This window comes from Drosophila kikkawai, chromosome 2L (genome assembly GCF_030179895.1).
Source record: "Drosophila kikkawai strain 14028-0561.14 chromosome 2L, DkikHiC1v2, whole genome shotgun sequence".
In the NCBI taxonomy this organism is placed as follows: Eukaryota; Metazoa; Arthropoda; class Insecta; order Diptera; family Drosophilidae; genus Drosophila; species Drosophila kikkawai.
In genome coordinates, this window is record NC_091728.1 from 10,637,844 (window position 1) to 10,657,187 (window position 19,344).

A 19,344-nucleotide genomic window follows, 5' to 3' on the forward strand; every position below is an offset into this window, starting at 1 on the left:
GTTTTAAATTCAGTGAAAAACGAAAAAGGCTATTTAAAACCAAGAGCTTAAAATCTTAATTTCAGGGCTTAGTAGATGCAGATTGTATTTAATATTATAAAAATATTAAATATGCTCAATATTTAGTTAGTTGCAAAGCCTAAAAATTTCCAAGCAAATAACGGTCACAATTTAAACTGTATTTTATTTTTCAAAAACAACCATTCACAAAACGCGCATACACGGTGCAACGGTCACACTAGGAAAGCAGCTGTTTACTATTTTTGGAAGAAAACAACACGTAGCTCATCAATTGACAAATATTTCTTGATTGCCATAAAATAAACCGATGTAGAAGCATTTAAAGTTTTTAGAAATCAGCAACTATGAATAGTGTCCACAGAAGATTAACAAAACTAACGCTGGTTCTGGCCCTGCTTTCGGCGGCGGCAGCCCACGAAGCCAAAGATTTTGACGATTCCATTTTGTACAAAATTGATTTTGAAGTTCCCGAGTTGATTGGACAGCCAGTGAGTAGAAAACATGTTGTACATTTCATGGAATACAAGATCTAATACCCCCTAGGACTTGGGCAACCAGCTGCGGACGTTCTACACGCCGGATAAGGAGAAGTACGAATGCCTGATTCCCACTTTTGAGCGCCAGAAGGAGGAAAAGAAGTCCGACAAGCCGGAGTTGTGTAAGTTTTCGGTGTCTTTCAAGAAGAAAATCCTCTACAGCTCTTTGTGTTTTTCCCGCAGCTCCCATTAGCCTGTTGCAGCCCATTTTCTCCGCTCTGACCTGTTCGTACCGCATTGAAGCCTATTGGTCGTACGAAATCTGCCACGGACACCATGTGCGCCAGTACCATGAGGAGCGCGAAGGCAAGAACATCAAGTTTCAGGAATTCTATCTGGGCAAGTGGGGCGACGACAAGACAGAGCTGCTGAGCAAGACGTGGGCGGCCGAACTGAAGGATGGCGGCAAGCCCAAATACAAGACCCTCAAGATCGACAACACACGGTATCCCTACTTCGAGATGGAGTTCAACGATGGCACCATGTGCGAAATTATCGATTCTCCCCGCACCACAATGGTGCGCTATGTGTGCTATCCGCACGGTAAGGACGACATTTACTCGTTCAAGGAGACCTCCTCGTGTAATTATGAAGCCATTATCCTCACCTCGGCGCTGTGCGTCATCCCTGGCTTCCATGCCGAGGAGACCAAGGAGCTGTCCATCAAGTGCTTCAACTCGGAAACTGAGCCGCACAGGCCACTGAGCATGCTACGTTCGGAGCTAAGTGAGTGGGCTGAATCCGAAACGGATTTACTCGTTTCCAAGGAGAAGGAAAGCAAGCCGCCTGCCAAACTCTGGCCAAAGGCCGAGGGAGACATGGTGACGTTCAAGTACAGCGGGGATGTGGATAAGATCATACTGGAGCTAATGAGTAACGGGGACCTCGAGGTGGACGGCGACTATCAGCAGCTTCTGCTTAGCCGAACTGCCGGCGGCTCTATGCCAACTCCTATCAGCGATCTGACGCCCATCAAGGAGTTCGTTTCGGGCAAGAATTGCCTAACTGGGGTAAGAAGATCGCCCAAATGATCGGTGATTTAACTAATGTTACCTTTTCTACAGGGAAACGGCTGGTGGAAGTACGAGTTCTGCTATGGGCGTCATGTACGCCAGTTCCACAAGGACAAGAACAGCGAGGTAGAGCTGTTCCTGGGCTATTTCTCGGAGGAGGCTCATCGCCAGTGGGCCAACACCAATCCGGATAAGGGCGCCCGGCGTGCCGGCTTCACATCCTCCATTTGGCATCATTACGGCAAGGGCACCCACTGCGACCGTACTGGACTGCCCCGTGAGGTTGACGTCAAGCTGACCTGCACGCCGGTCACCACCAGCGGCACAGCCGTGTCCATGTATCTGCTGGAGCCGAAGACGTGCCAGTATATTCTGGTCGTTGAATCGCCCACGATCTGTGATCTCATGCATTACGCGGACGCTCATGGCCTGGTGAAGCCGGAGAATCTGCAAAAAGCCCTAGCTAACGACGGCGAGAAGCCGGCCCCAACGGTATCAGCACCTTCCACGGGTCGTACGGCCAGCGAGGAGGAGGAGATTCGCTCTTAGACTAACTAAATTCTGTATTCCAACTCTAGTGAATTACTTGTAAAAACAATGAATTTAATTTTAAAAGTGTCCTATTTTTTTTCGTTTGGGAGCTAAGCAACAGCAGCGGGTAACATAAGAGGTTTTCTTTTTTCATTAATAAGATATTTGTATACCCTTGCAGAGTATTATAACTTTAGTCAGAAGTTTGGAACACAGAGAGGGAGACGGTTTTGACCCTATTTTCTTGATCAGCATCAACAACCGAGTGGATCTAGTCCCTCAGTTTTAAAGTTATCGAAATGAAACTTTGCAGATAGTCTTGTGACTATTCTCACTACTATATATGTCAAAACAGGCCGGATCGGCCGAGAAACGGAGAAAAAATTGTAGAAATAAAATTATAACTTAACTGATTTTTATACCCTTGCAGGGTATTATAATTTCAGTCAGAAGTTTGCAAACGCAGTGAAGGAGACGTTTCCGACCCTATAAAGTATATATATTCTTGATCAGCATCAACAGGGGAATCTTTCTAGATATGTCAGGAAGAAATCGATTTTTTGGTCATTTTTGCAAAATTTTATAAGGGGTTACATCATTAAAATTTTTGATTTCGATAAAAAATTGAATTTTCAAAATTTTTAAATGAAGTATGCAGATTTATTAACTGTAGAAAATCTTGCACAGAACAGTTTTCCGATTTAAAATTAATGCTCTTTTGGCCGAGTTATGATATTTTTAATTTAAAAAAAAAATCAAAAAGTTTTTTAATATAAAAAATCAGATTTTATAATACAAAATAATATTTTTCTAAGTCAAGGAATCATTTCCGACCTCATAAACCATATATATTCGTGATCAGCATTAACATGCGAATCTTTCTTGACATGTCCGGAAGAAATCGATTTTTTGGCCATTTTTGCGAAATTTTATAAGGGGTTACATCATTAAAATTAGCAAAAATGGCCAAAATTTTGATTTCTTAAAATTTTAAATTTGGTATGCAGTTTTTTTAAATTAATAAAAACTAACACAAAACTGCTTTCCAAATCGAAATTAATGCATTTTTGGCTTAGTTATGATATATTTTAATTGTTACCTGCAAGGATATACAAACTTTGGCTGGCCAAAGTTAGCTTTCTTTCTTGTTTTTTATATTTTTATCTACTCTAAGAAATTGAAATTTTGTATTATTCAGAATTTCGGTTTTAATTTTATTTGAAATTCGACGACTATTAAATATAGTTACCATAGAAGCGATCGGTAGAGAAAATTGAAAAGCTGAAAATTTAAAACTATAAACTATTGTTTTTGTTCAGAATATATTTTTATAATTTAAACTATATTCAATGTTTCAAATCTGAAATATTTTATTTATACGATTTAAAAATAATAAATATTAAATATAATAAATAATAAGTTAGCTTCCTTTTTTGTTTAATATACTTTTTCAGGGGTAAATGTATTTAAAATTACTGAATAAAATAAAAACAGAAAGGCCAAGAAGTCACAAAAGAGAATCGTTTAGCTAAATATTTATTTCTATATTTATATTTATATTTATATCTATTCGGTTGACCGCGGCTGTCGAGCTCCCGCAATTTCCAATTGGAGTGTGGCCGTGCTGCAAATCCATTAAATTCCATTCACACGGAACACTTGGAGAACTTGTCATTCGCAACGAAAAAAAAGGGGGCTACTTAGTCACACTGTTCCTTCGTGTGCTCGAAAGAGTTACAATAAATCCAAGTTTCTAAAGTTTTAACAGAAAATAGGTCAAAAACCGTTCTATATTTGCTAAATTCACAGCTGTTTTAAGTTTAGACAAAGTGTGAGTACCGTCCAGTGGATGGGTTCAGTTACCGGCCCCGCCGTTTCGAGGGTGTGAAAAATCAATGGGGTTGGGGGTTAGGCGAAAGAAGAAACGTGCCCCCCGCCCGGCATTTAGCGGGCTCAAAGGCGACGAGCGATAAGCCAGCCGGTGTATTACACAATTGCCGACGATCCGCCGCTGACCAAACCAATCTCTTCTCTCCTTGCAGTCCGCACACGCAAGCACACAACTGAGAAGCTTCCGGCACGATGGCGATGTCTCTCAGCATTGGCTCGATGAAGCTGAACAAGTGGCAGGTGGCGCTACTCCTCGGCACTCCCCTGGCCATTGGGCTGGGCACATATGCGGTCAAGCGCTGGACCGCTGCGCCCGGTGGAAAGGCCACGGATGTTGACGGGGAGGAGAAGAAACGCGTCAAGGGCAAGATCGAGCAGCAGGGCATCTCCCTCGACGGCACCGCACCTGACAAGGACCTGGAGCGGAAGAAAAAGTCAGCCGAGCTGGGAGAGGAGCTGTCGCCGCTGAAGGAAGCCACAAACTACAAGAACGAGGGCAACATCTGCTACCGGAACGGGAAATACGACGAGGCGATCAACTTTTACGACAAGGCCATCGACAAGTGTCCCAAGGAGCATCGAACTGACATGGCCATATTCTACCAGAACCGCGCCGCTTCCTATGAAATGCTCAAGAAGTGGTCCAAGGTGAAGGAGGACTGCACCGCCTCCCTGGAGTATAATCCGCGCTATGCCAAGGCCTACTATCGTCGTGCCCGCGCCTACGAGGCCACTAAAGACATGATGGAGTGCCTGGACGATGTCACCGCCACCTGCATTCTCGAGATGTTTCAGAACAACCAGACCATCATGTTCGCGGACCGCGTCCTCAAGGAGACGGGTCGCATGGATGCCGAGAAGGGAATGCTCACCAGGGTGCCCGTTGTGCCGTCGGCCTGTTTCGTCAATACCTACATGCGTTCCTTTATTGCGGATCCACTGCAGACCTTGGAACTCCCGCCCGCCCAAGATACAGAGTCGACACCAGCAAAGGGATTCCTGAGGGCAAGGCAAGCCTACCTAAAGGAGAAGTTCGACGACATCATACCCGCCTGCACCGAGGAGATTGAGTCGTCGGAAGCGGAGGCCCAGTACAAGGTCGAGGCGCTGCTCATGCGCGGCACCTTCCACCTCCTGTGCGGCTCCTACACAGAGAGCGAGCAGGACTTTAATGCCATCCTACAAAATGGTAAGAATAACCCATATCCACAGGGTATTTATTTTCTTTGGTAACGCTCTGTAAATCCCTTGACCACAGTCGATGCTGACCCCACAATGCGAGCCTATGCCTACCTTAAGCGAGCCGCTCTCTACGTTCAGCTGGACCAGCGCGAGAAGGGCCTGGCCGACTTTGAGGAGGCGGAGAAGCTGAAGCCCGATAACCCAGATGTGTTCCACCAGCGTGCCCAAATTCTGTTGCTGCTGGAGCAGATCGAGCCTGCGTTGGCCGAATTCGACAAGGCTGTGCGCCTTGCGCCTAACCATCCCATTGCCTTCGTCCAGAAGTGTTACGCCGAGTACAGACTGTCGCTGCTGGCCGGGGACCAGAGGCGTTTGGAGGCCGTGATGCGCAGCTTTGAACAGGCAATTGAACGGTTCCCAAGCTGCGTCGAGTGCTACAGCCTGATGGCCCAAGTGCTGTCCGACCAGCAGCAGTTCAATCAGGCGCAGGAGTACTACGAGAAGGCCATGCGAATGGCTCCAACAAGCTCGACCCTCATCGTCCATCAGGCCATCATGGTTCTACAGTGGCGCGGCGACGTCGAGACGGCTGTTAAGCTGCTCAACAAGGCCATCGAGGTAGATCCAAAGTGTGAGCTGGCCTACGAGACCCTGGGAACGGTAGAAGTGCAGCGGGCGCAGCTGAAAAACGCCGTCGATCTCTTCGAGAAGGCCCTGCTGTACGCCAAGAGCCAGGCGGAGCTGGTGCATGTCTACTCGCTGCGAAATGCGGCGATGGCCCAGATCAATGTCACCAAGAAGCTGGGAATCGACATGAACACGGTGTCGGCCATGGCCCAGACAGGCATGATGCCGCAGGGAGTGTAGAGCGGAGCATTTAGCCAGAGACGCACCACCAGGAGCAAGCCGACTCCAACTAAGTTAATATCGACCATCATTTACCTGTTATTTATATATATATAAAGCTTGTTTACGTTTATGCTGCTCTAGCTATAGCTACATAGCATATAGAAATCGTCATGTATTATGGTACATACTTATGTAATCTAGAATCTGTTGCCTAAGGAACCCACTAAGACAAGAAACCACTAGCTTATGTTTAAGCATAAGATTAATAACAAATATCAAGCCAGTTGTCCTCTTATTGTGGCTCCACTTCCGGTTGGTTAAAGTCCTGCACATCGCCCGAGATGTAGCTGGCGGCGATTATCCAGAGCGCAGCTCGCACGCTGCCCACCAAAGCATAGTCCTCTTCCAGCTGCTCCAGATAGGGCATCAGGAGGCCCGGCAGAGCTCCAAGTCCACCCGAAATACCCATCAGAGTTCCAGCATAGTTCGGGCTCATGTCCAGCGGCAGGGGTTTGACGCTAGCATTATAGGCACCCATGGCCAGAATACTCCAGATCTGAGCGCCCTTCATCTTCATCTGCACCATGTGCATGGATCCGCATATAAAGACCAGCCAGGACATCAGACGGCGGGTCTGCGTGCGACTGAGGATCTGCTGGGCAATGAGAAAATCACTCAGCTGACCCGTGGTCAGCGAGGCCAACCAATTGCCAATGTGCGGAGCTGTCACTGTAAGTGTGGCGGCGAGTTCCTCCCACAGCCCGCTGCCATGCGACCGTACCTTTTCCAACACCATATGCAGCTCCTTGGGCAGATCCTGCTTGCTCCAATCATGCTGAATTGAGGCGGAGATAAGGGCCCACAGCGGTTTGCTGGTGAGCATGCTTCGCCAAGGTGTTGTCGGAGGGTTGGTCATTAAAGTGTCTTCATTGTCTGCTTCCTCTCTGGTGGGTTCCTCTGCGTCCGGGGCATCTCTGGCCACCCTTTCTCGAGTGGCGACCAGCAGCAGAGAACCGCTTGTGTGGATTTTGATGTAGTCCCGCTCCTCGCTCTGGATGTACGGACAGAGATCCGGCGTGCTATAGCAAACAAGAGTCTACAAAAGAGTGGAGAAGAGGTTTCAAATAGTTTCAAGAGTTTGTTGTTCATCTTACGAAACCCAGGAACCAGAATATAGCACCACCGCCAACCAGATAAAACCCCAGAGGCCAGTCCTGTTCGGCCATCACCAATCCGCTGACCAATTGAACCATTGTGATGCCAATCTCTCCGCCGCTCAGTACGCAAGTGGCCATCAATCCGCGCTCTTGCTCAGGCACCCATTGAGCCAATAAAGCGCAGACTGCGGGAAAGCAGGGACCTTCGCAAAGCCCCATCATGAGACGGACTCCGATCAGAATATAGGGACCTCCGCTACGCACTGCGGTCGGAGTAAGGAGAGTCAGCACCGCCGACGTAAGGATGGACACACTGAGAACCCATTTGCCGCCATATCGCTCCGCTAAAAGTCCGCCGGGAACGTGGGTGATCATGTAGCCGGCATAGAAAGCCATGAACACCAATGATTGGGTTTGGAGGGACCACAGCTCCGAGCAGCTAATTCGTTCAGGGGAATGTTTCGATGTGACACTCTCCCGGCTGCTCCTTCTACGGTGGTTCCTTCGACCGTTCTTGGGCACCTTATCCTGATTCCGATCCCATCCCGCTTTTAGTCTATTTATAAAATGATTTTTTGTCAGGTTTAGGTGCATGGCCAGTTCCAGCCGCCAGTTGGGCAGGGCCTTTGGATTAAGCACTATTCCGTCGGAACTGAATCTATCCTGGACCCCGTTGCACTCGGCGACAATGCGGTCCATCGAAAAGTCCAGACACAGTCGCATCGTATAGGCGTTTATAATGGCCAAGAGGGTGAAGCAGCAGAGCACCACGCGCTGCTTGACCTCCAGATCTGCATAGAGGATGGTGGCTTATTTCTTTTAAGGATAATGAAAGTTTGCTCTACTCACAAAGAAACAAATCGCTAAGCTTCTGTTCAACAGCGGGCAGCATTTTAACTACTTTATTTATATTGGACTAGGAATTAAAGGGATAGCCTACTACTCTATTAACAGATTTGTAAGAATATGTATTATATAGCTTATTTAGTAAACAATAAAGCTATTTTTATGTCTTACGGAAATGTATCAAAATAATTGTATCAATTTAGAGACTGACAAAGCCCAAAAGCAGGCTTCAAGTTTTTTAAAGTTTCGTATAAAATTCCGTAGAATTCAGATAATTTATAGTTCCATGTCGAAGTTTTCTTAAAATATGTAAAATTCATAACTCGTTTTGATCATTTGACTTTTCTTGCAAAGTCTCTGTGTTTGTAATTGCACCTCTAAAAATTGCGAAATGTGGCTTGGTCTACGATGTTGAACTCAGATGTCAGCAAGAGGTGGACCTGACGGAAATCATGGAGTATAGATTTAAAGGGAAAAGGATATTCCACTCAGGACCTGTGAGGTCAACTGAATTGATTCGCGGAATACTTTAACACTGATATGGATAAACACACAAGTAGGTATCTATATTATACATTACATTATCTACATAAGGCTGGCAAGGAGGCTGGCTTCCTGTCGTCTTAGGCGAAAACTCAAGAGGGTTTATTGTCGCGACCTTCCTATTGGGAATCTAATAATTATATAATTATAATTATATAAACATCTCACCTAAAACATTGAACTCTTGAAAGATTCCATCGACCTTCCCCCTAGCCTATTGTCCACGTTACTACACACCAGTAACAATCAAAATAATAAATGGACAAACCTATAAAAATTCGTATAAACTTAAATAACCATTTGTTAAGATTACAATTTGCTTTATACACTTTATTTGACTAACGTCATAAAAACAAGTAATGTCTTAAACGGGACAGTTAAAAAAGTTTCACTTTACACATTGATCAACAATCTAAAATGTACAAGGTTTTTCATAATTTGATTCTTTACAATACGGCAATACGACGAGCTCTGTGCAATTACACACTAAGTCTTAAACGTGGAAAGCGATTTTTAGATTTAAATACTAAATAATAATTAAGAGAGTACGTGGCGTGCGCGATGCGAAGGAAGGAGCCACAAGGATCGCTCCTGTCTACAACAGGAATACGTAGAAGTATGCGGCGCACGTTCGGGGGGAGTGTAAGTAAATTCGCTTAAATTAAATCATTTGGCGCCTTCTGCCTTCATCTGCCGGGGCTCGGCCAGATCGGGAATACTATAAAACTAGCAATCTGAACAGCAGCCACCGCTGCGCCCCCGCTGGCAGCATTTGAACTAGAGTACAGCAGTACATATGGCACATTCGTTGGCGATCCTCTCTAGGAGCTGTGCTCCAGAGCAGCCCTTGCCTTTCCGGCCTCCGGCTTGCGTTCCTGCGCCTCAAAGTCCACCGTCCGCGGCTGGATGGGTGCGTTATTGAACGGTTGCACCTCTCCGGATGCCCAGATGCAGTACACGATGGCAGTGACGAAGAGCACGCCGAAAGCCACCCAGAACACCAGGCGCCACTCCAGCAGCGAGGCCTGCAAAGGGATTTGGAAATTAGTTTTTGAACACAAGAGAAAGTACCCTGGATTACTCACATTTGGTGTCATCACGCCCACCAGATACGGCGTAATCACACCCGTTATGGCTCCGATACCGTTGGTGATGGCCATCAGGGTGCCAGCGTAATTGGGGCTCATGTCCAGGGGACTCAGCTTCATGCCCGCATAGTAGGCGCCCATCAGACCCATGCAGATGGTGAAGAGGACCACGACAAGGACACGATCGCAGCCGGCATAGGAGGCGCCCACCATGAAGATGGCCGGACCGAAGGCAGCCAGTCCTGTCATCACCTTACGCGTATTCGTTGTGTTCATGATGCCGCGACGGATCATCCAGTCGGCCACGAAGCCACTGCCCACGGACACGATCCACATCATGACGTACGGCAGGGAGGAGTACAGGCCGTTGGCCTTGATCGAGAACTGCAGAACATCGGCCATGTACTTGGGCAGATCAGTCACCATGATGTAGAAGCCCCAATCGTGACCGATCTGAGCGGACACCAGTGCGAACATGGGCAGATTGGTGAGAATGGCCTTCCATGGAGTCGGCGGCAAGTCCTCGTTGCGGCTAATCGTGCCGATTTCCTTAACCAGATACTCGCGCTCGCTGGGCTTAATAAACGGATGCGAAACGGGGTCACTGTAGCACAGGAAGACCTAAGGGAGAGCATAATGTTAATTAATTTGATATTAGAAATCTAAAATCAAGATCTACGAAAATCGAAGGAATACTTACAAAGATTGCAAACCAGATGACACCAAGGCCGCCAAAGAAGTAGAACACAAATGGCCAGTCGTAGGCATCGAGGAACACTCCCGACAGCAGGTTGCCCATAATGGTGCCCACCTGACCGCCGCCCAGCACTAGAGCACCAAGCTTGCCACGCTCGTTTGCCGGCACCCAGGCCGCCAGGAGTACACTCAAAGCAGGGAAGGTGGTGCCCTCCCCGAGACCCATCAGAACTCGAGTGACAATTAGCCAATCGGAGCCACCCAGATCGATGGCCAGAGGCGTGAGCATGGTGAAGACAGCGGTGGACAGGATGCCAATGCCCAGGGTCCATTTGCCGCCAAACTTCTCGGCCAGCAGACCGCCGGGAATGTGGGTGACAATGTAGCCGATGTAGAAGGAGGACAGGATCAAGCCCTGCAGCTCCTCAGACCACTCATAATCGCCGCCAGTCTGTAATTATGATAACCTTATATGATTTTGCCCATTTCGATGGATCGCAATTCAAAAACTTACGCTTGTGCCCTCATCCAGATCGTCGGGCTCGCAGATAGCCTCAGAATCATCGTCCGTGGAGTTCTTCTTGACAACCAGCACCGTGATGGCCTGCGAAAGGCAGACACGCATCGTGTAGGCATTCAGGATGGCCAGGAAGCCCATAATGGCCAAGATCACCCGCTGCGGGAGTATGAAATCTGCGAGTCGAAAAGAGATCCGGGAGTAAATTAATTAATTAACTTGCTGGTGCAACATTTTTGTCAAACAATCGCTTGCGTCAACCGGAATGGATTTGCGTCGTCAGAAAATTACTCATTTAATTCGGTTAGCGTGCGAATAAATAGTTGGTGGAGGGGTCGACGAGGGTGGCTCTTAAAGCCGGTCAATTGGATACAAATCAATTTGCGGCGATAAACTTCAAATTGCAGTTGATTGCCGTAGCGCTATATATCAATTAGAGGGAGCTACTAAAGAATTACCCTAAAAAAGCAATGAAAACGATGGGCAAAAACTGGGAAAAGCATGTATTACTTTATTTTCTATTTGGAGTTTTTTATATAAATTAAATAATTAAATGATTTACTTTTGCCTTGAAATTGTATATACTACAAAAATTTAAAGTAACTAAATAAACTCATATGAGTGGTTAATAATCGAAAGTCTCTAATGAATAATTTTAACAAAAGAACCTTTTATCGTGCATATTCAGCATCTTGTTGAATATAAAATAAATATTTAAATTAGTTCGTTGACAATATTGCTAAATTTATACGAGTGACTGTTTCTGACTTGTAAAATTAGTTCGAAACTCGTTCTCTACAAATGCTACGTATCAATTGATATATTATATATTATATTTAAGCATATTCCATACCAAAAATTCCAAATTGTTAGCCTATTACTAATCTACCAATAAATACAAATACACCTCAATAAAACAATCATAATATGCCAATCTAAGCCCCAAAAGTCAATAAATAACTATTTCTATATTGATTAAATATTCTATAAACAATCTTTTGATATATGGAAGTTCGCAATCGTCTTTCGCTTCCATTGAATTAAATTTATTTGCTCTCATTGATGGTCTTCATTTATAAATTATTCTATAGTTTATGGAGTTACTTTACGATGGCATTTAGAGAATTCTTGAAGAAATATGATCCCGCACTCGCACCTTGTACAAGCGTACATATACTTCCTGTCTCGTGAGGTTTACGGTGAGGTTTACGGTGAGGTGTTGGTGTTTACTGCCAACATATATAGCCACCCGATTATGGGGCTATATTAACGGCGCTATGTACTTGTTCCCCTATCAATCACCAGGCCCGCGGGCGTACTTTATACGATCGCCATATCGCAATCAAATTGTTAAGCGGAATTACGCCCAGATAAGGCCAAGAGTGCGGTAGATCTGCGATATAAACACTTGGAGTGCAGATCGACCAATCTCGCAATCTCTCAAGTGTATCGCATAAGGGAAATGCGGAGCAATGACCATAAACCTAGGGCGGGTGGCAGTGCCAATTAAAGGCTGTTTTCCGTATCAATAAACGTATATATTTGAAAAAAAAGGGAATTGTATTCGACGAAGGCTGAACTCATTACGCTAGATTAACATTGACCTATTTCATCCAAAAAGATCTAATAAGAACGGCAAGCAAGCCGCATTCCAAATGAGCAAACAGCGCGAGTTCCTTCTAAGTAAACACAATCAGAACCCAATTCATGACAATAATATTATTAGATCACCTCCCCGCCATGTGTTGACATTTACCCACGACTCTACCTACGTCAAATTCCGACTCGGATTCGGATTAAACCACCCGCCTAAAAAATAAAAAAATATACATATATAAAGCAAACAACATTTGTTTGATTTTTTAATGGATCGCAAAACTCCAGAAAGTTTATGATCTGCAGTTTCGAAACGCCAATCTACGTCACTCAGGCTGACAATTTTATTTTGCCTATAAATTAACATTAATAAATATTTTTTCGGCAGCCAAATTAACAATGTGTCAATATTTGACAAGTTATTTAACATTCGCAGAAAATTTATTCGCCACGAGTGTCGGCTAATATGATTACCGTCGTCGAGTGATAAGTTGATAAGGCCATATAACCCAACCGCAGAGGCTCTTCTATATGTAAATGGGTGCTAATCATAAAATATATAAGTATGGCTATATTTCACTCCACCAATCACGCTTAGTGGCGTTAATATATGGCCGCACTTAGGCCTAGACCCATCACACACACCCTCGATAAGCTATTTAAGATTTAATCAGAATTTAGTAACTCAGCCCCTTATCGCCTGAATAAGTAAGTGGAAAATGAAAGCCATAGAAAGGAAGAGAAAGGGGAAGTTCACTTTTCACAGGGGATCTAATCAGACCCAGTAACACCTATTTCAGGAAAAGGAATAAAGTCATGAAAAACTGTGGAATATTTAGTATATAGACTATTTTACGACCCAGTTTAATTGAGTTGTGATCAAGCGAAACTTTCCAATTAACGAAACAAAAACAATTGAACTTAATAAAATAGTGGGATTTTTCCTATCTACAAACTAAACTATACGGTTTTCCCTCAAACAATTTAAGAAACATCTGTTAATATAATACGAATTAAAATTAAAATTTAAATTTTAAAATAAAGTCATTCCTTTCATCACTGAGTCACAGAAAAAATCGAGAGTTATTTTTAATTAATGAACATAAGTCAGCAGAAGTGCAAAAAATACGATTAAAAGTACGCTGATTAGAGCCAGTAAAGTCTCTCATATCCGTTGCAGTAATGAGAAAATGAAAACAATTTCTTCTACCCGTCGGTCTGTCTGTCTGGGCATTGGACATTTCTGGGTCTGCTGCACCTCTTTGTCCGACCATCGCCCATGTCCAGTTGAGTTCAGTTCAGTGATCGGTGATAGCACGGCACGAATAAACACCATTTCTTTCTGCCTTGCATTTCCGCGCTCTTGCGAAAATTATGTCAATGGGCTGTAATGTGCGATTGCTGCATACGAAAGAAGGAGAATTACCAGACTATCAGAATACCAGATAGGCCCTTTCCATATGATAATGAGCCGGGCAGCCAGGGGGCAATAGAACAAGGCGATTAGAGGAAGGTTCCGGCTCTGCCTTCGGTGATCGCAATAACTCAAAACTAATGCGTAATGCTGACTGACGGAGCCAATCGGTTGATTTATGGCCAACTGGTAAACTTTAGGTCATTAAGCTGGCGATATCATTTGTTAACCCTTTTTGGGGGGTAAACTTTACGGTTTAGTAAACTATATATTGATATATTATATGAGCTAGTTACTATGATATTTTATTTTATTTTATTTAAGCTAAAACCCAGTTTTCTATATTATTTATTTGTCTCACAAATATTTCATTTTAATTGAATCACACAAAAAACTAGAAAAAAACAGAAACAATTATTAATTAAAATTCCCGAGTTCTACAGATTGTAAAAACAAGCTACAATGGCGGAAAATAATACTAAATCAGAACTAATGATGGGTGCAATAAGTCGGTGTTAGTACAATTAACTTTTTTAGATGATTACAGACTACAAATCTCCATACATAATGAAGAGCGTTCTCCGTAAATATTGTTGTTTTCTGTTTTGCTTTCGACTTTTTGCTTGATATATTTCAATATTTTTGTCCGACTTTATTTTGGGTAAAGCTCTTACAAAAGAAATGGTTGCCCAATCGCATGGAGAGACCAAGAAAGAGAACCAGTGGACGGAAGAATTCTTTTTTATTGCATTGACCTTGCCCAAAAAAGAGCCGAGCGAGATGGGGCTAGGAAATGGGCAGGGCCATAAACGATTGCCGCCCGATCGACCATAATATATAACTGTTAACGTTTTTAATGGTTCTGAGAATACCCTACGGCCGGCACCATGTGGCATAGGCGACTACGAATCGATTCACATGCAAATCATATGCAAAATAATTATCAATTATGTGGACGCATGCCAGGAATTTTAAGAGATCATCACCACACCACATCACATCACCAAACGTCAAACCAAAAGCCCAAACAAACGTGAAATGCGAGACACGGCGACGAAACAATAATCGAATCGGAAGTGGCAAATGCGTTTTGTCATTGTTTTCATTTATGCACATAACATACGTTATAAGCATTTAGGATTTTTTTTATATAGCTGTCGGTCAATGTCGGTTAACCACTGAGACATTTTGCCCCAAGAATTCGCCCCGCGATCGTCGTCGCTGTTCAGTTCAACGATCGCAGGGCATTCCGAATTCCGCAAGCACTGCCGGGCGCTTCCTTATGAGATAACGCTATGGCGAGATGGTAATCATGGATAACATATTATTGGGCACTTACACCTGGATAGGTTTATGCCCCATTGTGGCTGTTGTGTCATCTCGGGATTGTTATTTGGTAAATTTAGCAAGCTGGCCAGTTCCTTCGCCACGGTTACGGGTTAAAGGACAACGGCGGGTCCTTATCGCGCACTTAACGCTGCGTTTTTAACTCGATTCCGATTTCTATTCCGATTTCGATGTCGATTTCTTTTGCTTTTGGTATTACTTTCTTCCTTGCACTTGGCGCACGCGCAAAACGGAGACGGCGACGGAGAGATCGCGCACTTGGCGAGAGCGAAACAACAAGTGGCACCCACGCACTTTTTTTTTGGTTCTGTCTCTTTTCACCAGCCAGCCGGTGTGTGCGACTAATTCCAAAAGCAGCTGGAACAAAACTGTAAAGCAAATAACGTTGATCTGCCGACCCGATCCCGATCGCTTGTTTCGCTAATGTCGCTATATCGCCTCTGAGTTCTGCTCCGATCCGCGCACGCCGTCTGCCAAATTACAAATGAGAAATTATTCCCGTCGACTTTAGTTTATATGAGAGCAGATAAGCGCGGCTCTGCTGGCGTCGTCTCTGCTGCTGCTGAAGTTTTTTTTTTTTTTTTATCATTATTATTCGGTTGGTCAACGATCGTGTATCGCTATATGGACAAGGAGTTGACTCGTTACACTTGTTTGTACATACTGCCACACTTGTGCACTGGGAAAAAATGCGAAGACGCCAGTTAATCAATAAAAGAACAGCGCAAATAAAATAATAACAGTTTCCCAATCAACGTTTATTTTCAAAGTCAATAAACAACTATTTTTGTCAACATTATTGGTCGCAATCGTGTCTCAATTGAGCCCTAAACATAGCTGAAATTTATTTGCTCTCAATTATGATGTTTGTGTATAAATCAAGTTGTTGCTAATGGAATAAAATTATATTAGAATCTTGGAGGAGCTTTATAAATTTGTTCTAAATTTATTCTATTCTATTCAATAAAAAAAATATTTTAGGTTATTATTTAAGTATTTTATAAAAGTTTGATGACTTTGGGATGCTTATGATATTTTTAATATTCCAAATAACACTTTTATTCTCAGTGCACGCACGGATGTGTGTTTGTGGCACCTCATAAAAACTCTCGCTATCTTGGCCGATCGGCCATCAGGCCTCCACATGTGTGGAGCATTCATTCCAACAAATGCAACAACTAGTTCAACTTTCAGCTGCGCCGCCGCCAAGGAACTTTGTATTTTATTTTATTTGCCCATTTCAAGCCCCGATTTCGATTTCAGTTGGTATCAACGAACAATCGATTCTGCGCTGAATACTTAACGGTTTTCCGCTGCCGCCGTCGCCGCTGACGTCGCAGTCGCAGTCTCAGTCGCACTTGCACGCGCTCACTTTATGTCGCGCTATAAACTATAAACCATAGAGCCGTGGAGCGAAAAAAAAAAACCCAGCTATGTGCCAAATTGTGCACCCTGCTCCAATTTAGAACCAGCGGAACCGGAATGTCCCAATCTTGGAAGCACCGAACGATAAAGATTCAGTGCAGCAGGCACTCACACACATTTTCCTAGTTTCCTATGACTAGGAGAGCCTTTAAAGTTATGGGTTTATGCGAAATACTCCCCTGATACAGTATCAGTGATATTAGTTTTAAACTAGTGCTAACCACATTGGATCTAAGGATGGGGTTGCATCCGTAACTTGACATCGAAATTATATATTTTAAATGTTTTAATTATAGAAAAATGTATTTCAATTTGTTTTTAAAGCAACACAGATTTTAAAATAATCGAATAAAACCTAAAGAATGACTAATTTAGAACTACATTGTTGCCTAGGACTGACTATATAATTTAAGAAATGAAAACAACATAAAGCCACAAATTCTCTCAGGCAATTTTAAAGAGATTTTGAAAATAAACTAATTTAATTTGGAATAAGATATGGCCCTGATTATAGTAAAAAAAAAAAGAATAATAGGTAACGTGCCGCAAATAAACTTTTTATAAGTATGCTTGTCGCATAGACAGACATTTTTTATAAATACAATTTCAAGAACTTTTACATTTTTTAGACACGCAAAGAAGTATTTTGTCTGGATATAAAAACTATGTATATATACTTTTAATACACATAAGTTTTGCGAGATTATTCTGAAGAATAACACATATCTGTCTTTGTTTACCCATCCGTGCAATAAACATATATAAAATTGGACTTTGAGTGACTTTGATGGCTACCAGGAGAAAGATAATACGAGACTGTTGACACTTTATTCCAACTTAAGATATGGAATATCTGAAAAATGCATGTATAAATGAGATATAATATTAAAGAATGCGAGATGCCTTCCCCTATATGCAGTAGGGTGTCTAGTGGAGAGCGACAACTAGTTGGAGCTCCAATAGAATTAGTTGTTGCAGTAGTTTTAGTTGAACTCAGTTTAGTTAGTCACATTTACCGGTTAGAGGCGGGTTTCGATCAGCTTTATGCAATGCAATTAACTGCAAATTCAGTAGGCGAGAATTTAGGGGGGAAATAGTATTGGCAGGCGGAGGCTGGCGTTGCACGAGGTGAATAGGGAGCGCTCTTAGCGATTTTAGCCGGGTGAACCACCTCAAACCGCCCTGACTGACACTTCTATTGTGTTTTATTATCCGTATTCATTTCAGGCATAGCTCGAATGCCATTTCAGACTCGAAATCAGTTTCGATTTCAGTTTTTTAGTACGTACTGAACGAAATTAACGTCTGAATTAACCAGTTACAGATGCGGTTTAATGCAGCTTAGTTGCGGTTTTAATAAAATATATATATTTATAACTGTCTATATATGTATATTTTTAAGAGGTGACTGCTTAACGAGAGCACTTAATGACTAAGTAGATCGCTTCCCCGCCTTAGTACTTGAGTTGTACTTATATAAGAGGGATTTTCGCACGTCCGTTTCCAATTTTCCAAGTGTCCAAGTTGAGTTGCACATTGCAATTATCTATACTTGCAATCAAAGCAGTATCGCAGGAATTCTATAGACCTCTATCTACCGATAATCCAGTTTATCAATCAATCTTATCGCTGGCACACTTTGTACGGACTTGAGATCAGCTAGGTGACTAGATAATGATCAAAATGAGTTCTCCACGCATATGTAGACATGGAATATTCCATCTCTTGGTTAATGAAAAGTGACAAACTTCAATTAATAGCTCAACCCATCAATTAGTAGCACGCACATACGATCCGAACCGATCCCATTCCATTCCATTTCGGACGATCCATGCAATTCAATAGGATCGAGCGGTCCGAGATGATCTTCAAACTCGTTTTTCTGCGTTGTCATTTTGCGTTGACTTTACCAAGTCAGCGAACCATGCTGCAATTGAAATGTTTGCTCAAATATCCGCCTGTAAGTTCCGAATATATTAGCCGATATGTAAATATATACCCGGCTATCTAGCTAGAACTGGATTTCCGGCGTCCATGACCGAAAATAGTACCAGTTTGAACTGGTAAGGCGGATGGACAGTCGGCCAACTGGACGGACAACTGCCAGACTTTGCGGCAGACGGGCAGAGACATCATAGCACTCAATATTTAACTCGCATACCAAAATATTTTGCGTTATATACTATACGATACGGCAAATTAATTGAAGCGGCCCGAAAGTCTTTTGTTTTTGACGTCCATTAATGAGATGTGGCGGGCGCCAAAATATTTATATTGGCACCACAACATAATACTCTGGAAGAGGGCACACATCTGAAAAGATCCATATCGTATTTTGCGGAAAACAAAAGAAAAGGGTTTCATGATTCATTATTAACCATCTACTAACTATAACTGAATGTCTTAAAGGGACTATAGAAAATCTATGAAACGTAATGTCTTATAGATAAGAATTTTACATGAATTTATATAGTTTTATGGTTTATTCTACTGTATTCCTTATCAAAGTCACTAGGAGAATCACATTACATTTAATAGAATGTTTAACACTAAATAATGTACTTTAGCATTTTTAGATTACGATTGAAAACATCTCGTCAAGGGTATTTCTGGCTTCGCCTTGCTGAAAACTAGAATTTTTCTGTCAACCGAACTGCGAAGACCTTTTATTCCATGGGCGCACATAGCATTAT

General features: G+C 43.1%; 4 protein-coding genes across 5 annotated transcripts; 2 read left to right on the forward strand and 2 right to left on the reverse strand.

Annotated features, from left to right (window-relative positions):
- The first annotated feature begins 245 nt into the window (after positions 1 to 245).
- LOC108082255 (endoplasmic reticulum lectin 1) lies at positions 246 to 2,188 on the forward strand. Of its 2 annotated transcripts, none has more exons than XM_070288936.1 (4): positions 246 to 509; positions 580 to 679; positions 741 to 1,567; positions 1,622 to 2,188. In XM_070288936.1, the coding sequence occupies exons 1-4, from the start codon at positions 366 to 368 to the stop codon at positions 2,117 to 2,119; spliced, it is 1,569 nt and encodes a 522-aa protein (XP_070145037.1). In that variant the 5' UTR covers positions 246 to 365; the 3' UTR covers positions 2,120 to 2,188. The 2 variants fall into 2 exon arrangements, with proteins under 2 accessions (XP_070145037.1, XP_017033089.1); XM_017177600.3 differs by having other exon boundaries at positions 248 to 509; positions 565 to 679.
- A 1,585-nt stretch (positions 2,189 to 3,773) lies between these two features.
- Tom70 (translocase of outer membrane 70) lies at positions 3,774 to 6,187 on the forward strand. The gene is made up of 3 exons (XM_017177566.3): positions 3,774 to 3,932; positions 4,144 to 5,180; positions 5,250 to 6,187. The coding sequence occupies exons 2-3, from the start codon at positions 4,184 to 4,186 to the stop codon at positions 6,038 to 6,040; spliced, it is 1,788 nt and encodes a 595-aa protein (XP_017033055.1). The 5' UTR covers positions 3,774 to 3,932; positions 4,144 to 4,183; the 3' UTR covers positions 6,041 to 6,187.
- LOC108082230 (sialin) lies at positions 6,140 to 8,340 on the reverse strand. Its single transcript, XM_017177567.3, has 3 exons — positions 8,029 to 8,340; positions 7,177 to 7,970; positions 6,140 to 7,118 (listed from the first exon to the last, which is right to left on the reverse strand). The coding sequence occupies exons 1-3, from the start codon at positions 8,069 to 8,071 to the stop codon at positions 6,315 to 6,317; spliced, it is 1,641 nt and encodes a 546-aa protein (XP_017033056.1). The 5' UTR covers positions 8,072 to 8,340; the 3' UTR covers positions 6,140 to 6,314.
- A 527-nt stretch (positions 8,341 to 8,867) lies between these two features.
- Positions 8,868 to 15,711, reverse strand: dmGlut (Dietary and metabolic glutamate transporter). The gene is made up of 5 exons (XM_017177575.3): positions 15,219 to 15,711; positions 10,867 to 11,045; positions 10,357 to 10,803; positions 9,654 to 10,277; positions 8,868 to 9,593 (listed from the first exon to the last, which is right to left on the reverse strand). The coding sequence occupies exons 1-5, from the start codon at positions 15,256 to 15,258 to the stop codon at positions 9,390 to 9,392; spliced, it is 1,494 nt and encodes a 497-aa protein (XP_017033064.1). The 5' UTR covers positions 15,259 to 15,711; the 3' UTR covers positions 8,868 to 9,389.
- Between the last annotated feature and the right edge of the window lie 3,633 nt (positions 15,712 to 19,344).

Excerpts from the sequence above, each read along its gene's own strand:
- LOC108082255 (XM_017177600.3), top strand. The coding sequence starts at position 366 with ATGAATAGTGTCCACAGAAGATTAACAAAACTAACGCTGGTTCTGGCC. Across the intron at positions 680-740 it reads GTCCGACAAGCCGGAGTTGT|CTCCCATTAGCCTGTTGCAG; the intron begins GTAAGTTTTCGG and ends TTTTTCCCGCAG. Across the intron at positions 1,568-1,621 it reads GCAAGAATTGCCTAACTGGG|GGAAACGGCTGGTGGAAGTA; the intron begins GTAAGAAGATCG and ends CCTTTTCTACAG.
- Tom70 (XM_017177566.3), top strand. The coding sequence starts at position 4,184 with ATGGCGATGTCTCTCAGCATTGGCTCGATGAAGCTGAACAAGTGGCAG. Across the intron at positions 5,181-5,249 it reads TAATGCCATCCTACAAAATG|TCGATGCTGACCCCACAATG; the intron begins GTAAGAATAACC and ends CCTTGACCACAG.
- LOC108082230 (XM_017177567.3), bottom strand. The coding sequence starts at position 8,071 with ATGCTGCCCGCTGTTGAACAGAAGCTTAGCGATTTGTTTCTTT. Across the intron at positions 7,971-8,028 it reads GCTTAGCGATTTGTTTCTTT|ATCTGGAGGTCAAGCAGCGC; the intron begins GTGAGTAGAGCA and ends TCCTCTATGCAG. Across the intron at positions 7,119-7,176 it reads TATTCTGGTTCCTGGGTTTC|ACTCTTGTTTGCTATAGCAC; the intron begins GTAAGATGAACA and ends ACTCTTTTGTAG.
- dmGlut (XM_017177575.3), bottom strand. The coding sequence starts at position 15,258 with ATGACACAACAGCCACAATGGGGCATAAACCTATCCAGGT. Across the intron at positions 10,278-10,356 it reads TCATCTGGTTTGCAATCTTT|GTCTTCCTGTGCTACAGTGA; the intron begins GTAAGTATTCCT and ends GCTCTCCCTTAG. Across the intron at positions 9,594-9,653 it reads TGGGCGTGATGACACCAAAT|GCCTCGCTGCTGGAGTGGCG; the intron begins GTGAGTAATCCA and ends ATCCCTTTGCAG.